At 55.0% G+C, this 12,194-nt stretch overlaps 1 protein-coding gene across 1 annotated transcript in view; it reads left to right on the top strand.

Moving 5' to 3' along the window:
* The first annotated feature begins 351 nt into the window (after positions 1-351).
* The window catches only part of LOC115080376 (H-2 class II histocompatibility antigen, A-Q alpha chain-like), a 56,230-nt gene continuing 44,387 nt past the window's right edge, over positions 352-12,194 (top strand). The window contains exons 1-2 of the mRNA XM_029584521.1: positions 352-510; positions 10,072-10,341. Coding sequence (XP_029440381.1) covers positions 405-510; positions 10,072-10,341 — 376 coding nt within the window. The 5' untranslated portion in view covers positions 352-404. The remainder of the gene's footprint in view (positions 511-10,071; positions 10,342-12,194) is intronic.

The raw sequence follows: 12,194 nt of genomic DNA, 5'->3' as shown, positions 1-12,194 counted from the left end.
TTATTACAAATCTGATGATTGTGAGTTCACGAGCCTCCCAGCCTTGCAGGCTCCTTCTGCAGCTCCTCACAATCCCCTCCTGGATTCTGTCATCAATACATTTGCCAGTCCATCTGATCACATGATTTCTTACTCCATTGTATCATTACACCGTTTTATTTTTCTTTTATTTGGATTTTCTGCCTTTCTATCATTTTGTTTGCTATTTTCTCCGCTGCTCTGTGTCTCCTTCATGCCTGTGGTGCGAGAGCCTCAGCCAGCCCTACCCGGTAACTGGTGACGCTGCTCAGACTCAGAACGTGATTGGCTCGCACACTCGTCTCCGGCGTCTCGGGGGTGGGGTTCCCTGCTGTCCCCCAGCACAGGGACTCTCCTACCTTTAGTCCCTTCTTGTACTTCACACAATGGTCTCTGTGCGGGCGCCTGGAGCTGGGGGCTGTTCTCTGGCAGCTCTGATCGTGACCCTCACCGTGCTGAGATCCCACATAACTCACTGCATGGAGCCTCCAGGTAAGGAGCAGGGAGGGGCTCTGGGGTCAGGGGATCTCTGATCGTGACAGCACTGAGACCCCACATAACTCACTGCATGGAGCCTCCAGGTAAGGAGCAGGGAGGGGCTCTGGGGTCAGGGGATCTCTGATAGTGACAGCACTGAGACCCCACAGAATTCACTGCAGGGAGCCTCCAGGTAAGGAGCAGGGAGGGGCTCTGGGGTCAGGAGATCTCTGATAGTGACAGCACTGAGACCCCACAGAACTCACTGCAGGGACCCTCCAGGTAAGGAGCAGGGAGGGGCTCTGGGGTCAGGGGATCTCTGATAGTGACAGCACTGAGACCCCACAGAATTCACTGCAGGGAGCCTCCAGGTAAGGAGCAGGGAGGGGCTCTGGGGTCAGGAGATCTCTGATAGTGACAGCACTGAGACCCCACAGAATTCACTGCAGGGAGCCTCCAGGTAAGGAGCAGGGAGGGGCTCTGGGGTCAGGAGATCTCTGATAGTGACAGCACTGAGACCCCACAGAACTCACTGCAGGGAGCCTCCAGGTAAGGAGCAGGGAGGGGCTCTGGGGTCAGGAGATCTCTGATAGTGACAGCACTGAGACCCCACAGAACTCACTGCAGGGACCCTCCAGGTAAGGAGCAGGGAGGGGCTCTGGGGTCAGGAGATCTCTGATAGTGACAGGGCTGAGACCCCACAGAACTCACTGCATGGAGCCTCCAGGTAAGGAGCAGGGAGGGGCTCTGGGGTCAGGGGATCTCTGATAGTGACAGGGCTGAGACCCCACAGAACTCACTGCATGGAGCCTCCAGGTAAGGAGAGGGAGGGGCTCTGGGGTCAGGGGATCTCTGATAGTGACAGGGCTGAGACCCCACAGAACTCACTGCATGGAGCCTCCAGGTAAGGAGCAGGGAGGGGCTCTGGGGTCAGGGGATCTCTGATAGTGAGAGCACTGAGACCCCACAGAACTCACTGTAGGGACCCTCCAGGTAAGGAGCAGGGAGGGGCTCTGGGGTCAGGGGATCTCTGATCGTGACAGTGCTGAGACCCCACAGAACTCACTGCAGGGACCCTCCAGGTAAGGAGCAGGGAGGGGCTCTGGGGTCAGGGGATCTCTGATAGTGACAGCACTGAGACCCCACAGAACTCACTGCAGGGACCCTCCAGGTAAGGAGCAGGGAGGGGCTCTGGGGTCAGGAGATCTCTGATAGTGACAGTGCTGAGACCCACAGAACTCATTGCAGGGAGCCTCCAGGTAAGGAGCAGGGAGGGGCTCTGGGGTCAGGGGATCTCTGATAGTGACAGCGCTGAGACCCCACAGAACTCACTGCATGGAGCCTCCAGGTAAGGAGCAGGGAGGGGCTCTGGGGTCAGGGGATCTCTGATAGTGACAGCGCTGAGACCCCACAGAACTCATTGCAGGGAGCCTCCAGGTAAGGAGCAGGGAGGGGCTCTGGGGTCAGGAGATCTCTGATAGTGACAGGGCTGAGACCCCACAGAACTCACTGCATGGAGCCTCCAGGTAAGGAGCAGGGAGGGGGTCTGGGGTCAGGGGATCTCTGATAGTGACAGGGCTGAGACCCCACAGAACTCACTGCAGGGACCCTCCAGGGAAGGAGCAAGGAGGGGCTCTGGGGTGAGGGATCTCTGATAGTGACAGGGCTGAGACCCCACATAACTCACTGCATGGACCCTCCAGGTAAGGAGCAGGGAGAGGCTCTGGGGTCAGGGATCTCTGATAGTGACAGCGCTGAGACCCCACAGAACTCACTGCATGGAGCCTCCAGGTAAGGAGCAGGGAGGGGCTCTGGGGTCAGGGGATCTCTGATAGTGACAGGGCTGAGAATCCACATAACTCACTGCATGGAGCCTCCAGGTAAGGAGAAGGGAGGGGCTCTGGGGTCAGGGGATCTCTGATAGTGACAGGGCTGAGACCCCACAGAACTCACTGCATGGAGCCTCCAGGTAAGGAGCAGGGAGGGGCTCTGGGGTGAGGGATCTCTGATAGTGACAGGGCTGAGACCCCACAGAACTCACTGCATGGAGCCTCCAGGTAAGGAGCAGGGAGGGGGTCTGGGGTCAGGGGATCTCTGATAGTGACAGGGCTGAGACCCCACAGAACTCACTGCATGGAGCCTCCAGGTAAGGAGCAGGGAGGGGGTCTGGGGTCAGGGGATCTCTGATAGTGACAGGGCTGAGACCCCACAGAACTCACTGCAGGGACCCTCCAGGGAAGGAGCAGGGAGGGGCTCTGGGGTGAGGGATCTCTGATAGTGACAGCGCTGAGACCCCACAGAACTCACTGCATGGAGCCTCCAGGTAAGGAGCAGGGAGGGGCTCTGGGGTCAGGGGATCTCTGATAGTGACAGGGCTGAGACCCCACAGAACTCACTGCAGGGACCCTCCAGGTAAGGAGCAGGGAGGGGCTCTGGGGTGAGGGATCTCTGATAGTGACAGGGCTGAGACCCCACATAACTCACTACATGAAGCCTCCAGGTAAGGAGCAGGGAGGTGCTCTGGGGTCAGGGGATCTCTGATAGTGACAGGGCTGAGACCCCACAGAACTCACTGCATGGAGTCTCCAGGTAAGGAGCAGGGAGGGGCTCTGGGGACAGGAGATCTCTGATAGTGACAGCGCTGAGACCCCACAGAATTCACTGCAGGGTGCCTACAGGTAAGGAGCAGGGAGGGGCTCTGGGGTCAGGGGATCTCTGATAGTGACAGGGCTGAGACCCCACAGAACTCACTGCAGGGACCCTCCAGGTAAGGAACAGGGAGGGGGTCTTGGGTCAGGGGATCTCTGATAATGACAGAGCTGAGACCCCACAGAACTCACTGCATGGAGCCTCCGGGTAAGGAGCAGGGAGGGGCTCTGGGGTCAGGGGATCTCTGATAGTGACAGAGCTGAGACCCCACATAACTCACTGCATGGAGCCTCCAGGTAAGGAGCAGGGAGGGGCTCTGGGGTCAGGGGATCTCTGATAGTGACAGAGCTGAGACCCCACAGAACTCACTGCAGGGACCCTCCAGGGAAGGAGCAGGGAGGGGCTCTGGGGTCAGGGGATCTCTGATAGTGACAGCACTGAGACCCCACAGAACTCACTGCATGGAGTCTCCAGGTAAGGAGCAGGGAGGGGCTCTGGGGTCAGGGGATCTCTGATAGTGACAGAGCTGAGACCCCACAGAACTCACTGCAGGGACCCTCCAGGGAAGGAGCAGGGAGGGGCTCTGGGGTCAGGGGATCTCTGATAGTGACAGGGCTGAGACCCCACAGAACTCACTGCATGGAGCCTCCAGGTAAGGAGTAGGGAGTGGCTCTGGGGTCAGGGGATCTCTGATAGTGACAGCATTGAGACCCCACAGAACTCACTGCAGGGACCTTCCAGGTAAGGAGCAGGGAGGCGCTCTGGGGCCAGGGGATCTCTGATAGTGACAGCACTGAGACCCCACAGAACTCAGTGCAGGGAGCCTCCAGGAAAGGAGCAGGGAGGGGCTCTGGGGACAGGGGATCTCTGATATTGACAGCACTGAGACCCCACAGAACTCACTGCAGGGACCCTCCAGGGAAGGAGCAGGGAGGGGCTCTGGGGTCAGGGGATCTCTGATAGTGACAGGGCTGAGACCCCACAGAACTCACTGCATGGAGCCTCCAGGTAAGGAGTAGGGAGGGGCTCTGGGGTCAGGGGATCTCTGATAGTGACAGCATTGAGACCCCACATAACTCACTGCAGGGACCTTCCAGGTAAGGAGCAGGGAGGGGCTCTGGGGCCAGGGGATCTCTGATAGTGACAGCACTGAGACCCCACAGAACTCACTGCAGGGAGCCTCCAGGAAAGGAGCAGGGAGGGGCTCTGGGGACAGGGGATCTCTGATAGTGACAGCACTGAGACCCCACAGAACTCACTGCAGGGAGCCTCCAGGAAAGGAGCAAGGGAATGTGTCAACTCACACACAGGCTCACCTACACATATTGTGTGTGTGTGTGTGTGTGTATATAACAGCCTCTGTGCATGTGATTTATATTTATATTTATTCTTGACTATTCTTGTCTTCTTCCTCCCCCAGTTTCAACAACCTTGTTATATTGTAACTTTTTGCTTCCTCTGCACTGGTTAAAAGAACAAAGTTATTGCACCCCCTGTTATTTGTAAACCGGCATGATATGATTGTATCATGAATGCCAATATAGAAAAGCTTTAAATAAATAAAATAAAATGTGTAAGATCTGTTGTGTGCGTGTGTGAGTATGTGAGAGAGAGGGAGATTTTTAAATTTTTCTTAGGTGTAATTCTTGGGTGTTTGATGTTTTTTTAAATATTTTATTTGTATTTTGGAAAATGTATAACAATTTTAATTCATGAGATGTTTCGAAACATGTATTCTTTTTAATTATTAATTCATGATTTATATTTCTTGATGTTATTCTTTGATGGTTTATGAGGGATGGTAATGTGGCACTGCATACACTGTCTGGCTTGTTGCGGTTTCCAGTTCAGTTTCTGTCTGCACATTTCTATTTATGCTTTAAGGTCTCTTTATCATGTATTTCATCTCCAACAGGTAACTGACGCCTTGGGTATATTTTCTGTAATCTATGAGGAGTTAAATATCATCTGAATAACATCCTGCATCCATTTTTAAAACTCTTGATGTGATGCTGTGAGATGGGTTTAGAATTAGCTTTGCTGGGTGGCTGGAGCTGGCCAGGGCTTTCTTTAGTGCATGTAGGGTACTTAGGAGTTTTTCTTGCAATGTCTTGTAGCCTGGTTGCCAGGTAAAGTTAAGGACAGGCCAAGGTGGGCCTGGGCTAGGGATGGGCTCTACTTCTTGGTTGTTTCGACAAAATTTGAAATTTGTGTAGGAGATTTTTTGGGCTCAGTTCTGCTGTTGATGTGTGATCCCGGGATATGTGATTGATAGGAAATGAAGCGATGTCTTTTTATTCTGCAGATGCAGGATTTATGGATGGAGATAATGTCTATTTCTGTAAATTTCTAAGGCCGGCACTGGTGGCGGAGATGGGGATTGGGGAGAGGGCCGAGGTCAGGGTGAGAGGTAACACCTGCCCCCTCACCCGGGGGGGGGGGGGCAGGTTATTCGCCCTCCTCCCAGTCTGAGTTTCACCCCAAGGAGGAGGGATCTGTTGTGTGTGTGTGTGTGGGGGGGGGGGGGGGTGCAGGCACCAATCAATGATTTTTACCTTCGTCTCCCCTTGCCCTAGGGCTGGCCCTGTGTACACTTGTGTTTTTGTTACTGGTGGCAGGTGCTGCTATTTTTGGTTTTTGCACTGGGAGCTGGTTAGGCTAGAGCCGGCCCTCGCCCCTGCTTTCCCCTCTGTAAATGATCAGTGCACAGGACACTCACTAAGGGAGTCCCATATACTGTGCCCCTGTGCCCCCCCTCCCCCAGGATCTGCTTTCCCCTCTGTAAATGATCAGTGCACAGGACACTCACTAAGGGAGTCCCATATACTGTGCCCCCCCCTCCCCCAGGATCTGCTTTTCCCCTCTGTAAATGATCAGTGCACAGGACACTCACTAAGGGGGTCCCATATACTGTGCCCCTGTGCCCCCCCTCCCCCAGGGTCTGCTTTTCCCCTCTGTAAATGATCAGTGCACAGGACACTCACTAAGGGGGTCCCATATACTGTGCCCCTGTGCCCCCCCTCCCCCAGGGTCTGCTTTCCCCTCTGTAAATGATCAGTGCACAGGACCCTCACTAAGGGGGTCCCATATACTGTGCCCCCCCCTCCCCCAGGATCTGCTTTTCCCCTCTGTAAATGATCAGTGCACAGGATGCTCACTAAGGGGGTCCCATATACTGTGCCCCCCCCCTCCCCCAGGATCTGCTTTTCCCCTCTGTAAATGATCAGTGCACAGGACGCTCACTAAGGGGGTCCCATATACTGTGCCCCCCCCCTCCCCCCAGGATCTGCTTTTCCCCTCTGTAAATGATCAGTGCACAGGACCCTCACTAAGGGGGTCCCATATACTGTGCCCCCCCCTCCCCCAGGATCTGCTTTTCCCCTCTGTAAATGATCAGTGCACAGGACGCTCACTAAGGGGGTCCCATATACTGTGCCCCCCCCTCCCCCAGGATCTGCTTTTCCCCTCTGTAAATGATCAGTGCACAGGACACTCACTAAGGGGGTCCCATATACTGTGCCCCCCCTCCCCCAGGATCTGCTTTCCCCTCTGTAAATGATCAGTGCACAGGACACTCACTAAGGGGGTCCCATATACTGTGCCCCTGTGCCCCCCCCTCCCCCAGGATCTGCTTTTCCCCTCTGTAAATGATCAGTGCACAGGACCCTCACTAAGGGAGTCCCATATACTGTGCCCCTGTGCCCCCCCTCCCCCAGGATCTGCTTTCCCCTCTGTAAATGATCAGTGCACAGGACCCTCACTAAGGGAGTCCCATATACTGTGCCCCCCCCCTCCCCCTCCCTCAGGATCTGCTTTCCCCTCTGTAAATGATCAGTGCACAGGACCCTCACTAAGGGGGTCCCATATACTGTGCCCCTGTGCGACCCCCTCCCCCAGGATCTGCTTTCCCCTCTGTAAATGATCAGTGCACAGGACACTCACTAAGGGGGTCCCATATACTGTGCCCCCTCCCCCTCCCCCAGGATCTGCTTTTCCCCTCTGTAAATGATCAGTGCACAGGACCCTCACTAAGGGGGTCCCATATACTGTGCCCCCTCCCCCTCCCCCAGGATCTGCTTTCCCCTCTGTAAATGATCAGTGCACAGGACCCTCACTAAGGGGGTCCCATATACTGTGCCCCTGTGCGACCCCCTCCCCCAGGATCTGCTTTCCCCTCTGTAAATGATCAGTGCACAGGACCCTCACTAAGGGAGTCCCATATACTGTGCCCCTGTGCCCCCCCCTCCCCCAGGATCTGCTTTTCCCCTCTGTAAATGATCAGTGCACAGGACCCTCACTAAGGGAGTCCCATATACTGTGCCCCCCCCTCCCCCAGGATCTGCTTTCCCCTCTGTAAATGATCAGTGCACAGGACACTCACTAAGGGAGTCCCATATACTGTGCCCCTGTGCCCCCCCTCCCCCAGGATCTGCTTTCCCCTCTGTAAATGATCAGTGCACAGGACACTCACTAAGGGGGTCCCATATACTGTGCCCCTGTGCCCCCTCCCCCAGGATCTGCTTTCCCCTCTGTAAATGATCAGTGCACAGGACACTCACTAAGGGGGTCCCATATACTGTGCCCCCTCCCCCTCCCCCAGGATCTGCTTTTCCCCTCTGTAAATGATCAGTGCACAGGACCCTCACTAAGGGAGTCCCATATACTGTGCCCCCCCCTCCCCCAGGATCTGCTTTCCCCTCTGTAAATGATCAGTGCACAGGACCCTCACTAAGGGAGTCCCATATACTGTGCCCCCCCCTCCCCCAGGATCTGCTTTCCCCTCTGTAAATGATCAGTGCACAGGACCCTCACTAAGGGAGTCCCATATACTGTGCCCCCCCCCTCCCCCAGGATCTGCTTTCCCCTCTGTAAATGATCAGTGCACAGGACGCTCACTAAGGGAGTCCCATATACTGTGCCCCTGTGCCCCCCCTCCCCCAGGATCTGCTTTCCCCTCTGTAAATGATCAGTGCACAGGACACTCACTAAGGGGGTCCCATATACTGTGCCCCTGTGCCCCCCCTCCCCCAGGATCTGCTTTCCCCTCTGTAAATGATCAGTGCACAGGACCCTCACTAAGGGAGTCCCATATACTGTGCCCCCCCCCTCCCCCAGGATCTGCTTTCCCCTCTGTAAATGATCAGTGCACAGGACACTCACTAAGGGGGTCCCATATACTGTGCCCCTGTGCCCCCTCCCCCAGGATCTGCTTTTCCCCTCTGTAAATGATCAGTGCACAGGACCCTCACTAAGGGAGTCCCATATACTGTGCCCCTGTGCCCCCCCTCCCCCAGGATCTGCTTTCCCCTCTGTAAATGATCAGTGCACAGGACACTCACTAAGGGGGTCCCATATACTGTGCCCCTGTGCCCCCCCTCCCCCAGGATCTGCTTTCCCCTCTGTAAATGATCAGTGCACAGGACCCTCACTAAGGGAGTCCCATATACTGTGCCCCCCCCTCCCCCAGGATCTGCTTTCCCCTCTGTAAATGATCAGTGCACAGGACCCTCACTAAGGGGGTCCCATATACTGTGCCCCTGTGCCCCCCCTCCCCCAGGATCTGCTTTCCCCTCTGTAAATGATCAGTGCACAGGACACTCACTAAGGGGGTCCCATATACTGTGCCCCTGTGCCCCCTCCCCCAGGATCTGCTTTTCCCCTCTGTAAATGATCAGTGCACAGGACCCTCACTAAGGGAGTCCCATATACTGTGCCCCCCCCCTCCCCCAGGATCTGCTTTCCCCTCTGTAAATGATCAGTGCACAGGACACTCACTAAGGGGGTCCCATATACTGTGCCCCTGTGCCCCCTCCCCCAGGATCTGCTTTTCCCCTCTGTAAATGATCAGTGCACAGGACCCTCACTAAGGGAGTCCCATATCCTGTGCCCCTGTGCCCCCCCCTCCCCCAGGATCTGCTTTGAAGGTGGAGTCGCACTTCCTCCTGGGCAGCGACAGCTCAATAGGTCCCGGGTGTGCAGACTCCCACAGGGGGTGAGAGAGAACCTCCAGGGCCCTCTGAGCTTCAGCCTCTGATTCCCAGGGCCAGGACACAGCAGGGGGGGACACCCAGGGTGGGGGCTGCAGAGGACAAGAACTGACTGTGAATGTTTGGCAGAGGGGAGCAGCTGGCACCCAGCACATTTCCTCCCAGTTACATCCATGCCCAGAATAAAATGCAGCTCCATCCCTGCATCCTCCCCTCCGGGGAGTGGAAAGGGAGGCTCCCAGCTTGGAAGGGGGGGGGGGGTCTCCTGTCTTAACTGGATCCCCCCCTTTCTGAAACCTCGCAGGTTTCCTCTCTGCCTGAGCCTTCCCCAGGGCAGGGAGCAGGGATGCAGGGAAATCCCCATAAAATGGAAAACGCGGCCTCACTGGGCGGCAGCGGGAGGGGGGAGCGGTGCCCGTTCTCACTTCCTCTGCTCTTTAACCTGGGGTGGGGGAGTGGTGGAATGATCCTCGGTCACTGTGGAAACAGCCCTGGGGTTTCTTCCAGGGTGGACCTTGCAGGTAAGACTGAAACCTGCAGGAGAGGCTCTGCCAGCCCCATGGCCTTCACTGCCTTTTCAGCTTCCTCCTCTTCCAGCGAGGATCTCGCAGTGCAGGGGACATAAAATAAACCCCTAAAGCCCATGGAGGATGGGAGAGGGGATTGGGGGGGGAGTGGATGCAGGGGGGGGCACGCTCCCTCCTCTGTTCCCAGTCACTTGGGGGGGGTCACTCCCCTCCTGTTGTAGGGGAGGGAGTTGCTGGCACAGAGGCTCAGCCCCCGCCTTCATATTTCTCTGTTGTTACATAGAAATGAGGGCAGAAGAAGACCAAACGGCCCATCCAGTCTGCCCAGCAAGCTTCGCACTTCTTTTTACCCCCGCCCCTCCCCTGGCCGCCCGGAGCCTCCTTTCTGACCCTCCCTCCTTCTCTCTCCTCAGATGATTTCGTGCTGCAGTGGAAGCACGAGTGCCACTTCGGCCCCGGCGGGGAGGGGATGCGGTTCCTGTATCGGAACTTTTATAACGGGGAGGAGTTCGTGTACTTTGACAGCGCTGTGGGGAGGTTCATCGCCAAGACGGAGCTCGGGAGACCCAGCGCTGAGTACTGGAACAATGACACCGAGATACTGGAGGCCGAGAGGGCTGAGGTGGAGCGAGGCTGCAAACACAACTACGGGGCGCAGAAACCCTTCACGGAGGAGCGGAGAGGTGAGAGGGGGGAGGGGGGGGAGCGCAGGACCGACCCCTCCAGGAGGGAGCACAGCCAGGACTCCCCTCCCCTATCAGAACACAGACCCCGCGCCCTCCTTCCTCCCCGTTAAAAAGCGTGGCCTGATCTCCTCTTTAAACCGCCCTCCCCTCCCCCGTGCCCCCAGCACCTCCTTGCACTCAGAGCCAGGAAACCTTTACTGGCAGAACCGATCCTAAAGTGAGAGCCCCCCGCTGGCAGGAGAGGGGGAGGGGCGAGGACCTGCCTAGGGGCCCCAGCAGCTTGCGTTACATCTTTTACAAGTGAGCAGGGTCCTCTCCCCCCCCTCGCTGGCAGGAGCAGCGCTGCACCTCTTACCTGCTGCTGCCCTCTCCTCTGCCAGCTTCAGTCAGGGATGGTGCCTGCCCCCCGATTCATTCAGGGTCTGTCCGGGGCCATCAAATAAAGCCCAGCTCCCTCTATTTTTTAAATGTGAACCTCCATCCTTTCCTCTACGGAACCCAAGGTGAAAGGAGGGGTATTAAATACCCCAAGGAACCACCCCACCCCCTCTATAGCCACACAAAATGTAATCACGCATGTGTAACACATTTTACATGAAAAAGAGCATTCACAAGTGCAGTCTTCTGAGGTAAAATATCACTTACAACATAAATATTATATTTACATGCACTGCTGCGCTGCCAACCTGAAAACCCTGCAAAAAAAGAGACACTGGGAACTCCTATGGAATTTATAATGGCACCTCAGCAAGCCAAGAATAAACGTGATTACCATTACAATATAGCAATCCTCCCAAACCACAGCAATCCTAACTACAAGCACTCAAACAGTACCAACCTGACCTAGGAAAAGGCAGCACTGCAAATAGCACACCAGGCCCTAGAACACCAATACACCTCTCCTATGGGGAAAACAGAGCAAGCCAGGCTGTCACAGATCCCTACGCAGAAAGTACAAGGCAGCAAAACTGCTCACCTCAGTCACACATGCAGAATACAGACCGACCCTGACCAAATGCAGACTAAAGAGTCCGGAAACGTGCTGAGAAGAACTGAACCCACAACAAACCGGCCTCTCTATGCAGAGCAACAATGGAACAACAAAAACATAACCATTCTTCATAAAACATTACATAACAACATCGAGAAGAACAAACATAATAATGTAAAATCATATTCATAAAAAGAATATTTCAAACCGGTTAATAAATAAAATATCAAAAATTTCCCAAACACCAATAGAATATTTCAAAACATTAAATTACTGAATAGTGTTATTTCCCAAAAATACAACAAATATTTGAAAACAGCAAAAACATCAATTACACCCAATAATTAAAACTAATAAGGATTAAAAAATCTCCTGCTCTCCATACCTGGGAACGTTTCATTTCCAGTCATCCTGAGATTTTCGTGGATACACACACAATATAACACAATTATTCTCACACACACTCCCTGTCTCCTATACGTGCCTATGCTCTCATGCACACCGGTTCTCCCTCTCTCCCTCACAGACACATAATGGTGTGCATGCCTGTGAGAGCCTCTATGTGATACACAGGCTCTCACTTAGATGCACGCACACACACACATACACACTCCCTGTCTCATATACGTGCCTATGCTCTCATGCACACCGGTACTCCCTCTCGCCCTCACAGACACATAATGGTGTGCATGCCTGTGAGAGCCTCGATGTGATACACAGGCTCTCACTTAGATGCACGTACACACACACACACACACATACACACTCCCTGTCTCATGTACGTGCCTATGCTCTCATACACACCGGTACTCCCTCTCTCCCTCACAGACACATAATGGTGTGCATGCCTGTGAGAGCC

This window comes from Rhinatrema bivittatum, chromosome 19 (genome assembly GCF_901001135.1).
Source record: "Rhinatrema bivittatum chromosome 19, aRhiBiv1.1, whole genome shotgun sequence".
Classification (NCBI taxonomy): Eukaryota; Metazoa; Chordata; class Amphibia; order Gymnophiona; family Rhinatrematidae; genus Rhinatrema; species Rhinatrema bivittatum.
Note: the sequence above shows the minus strand (reverse complement) of the source record. Positions and strands in the feature narration are given on the sequence as shown.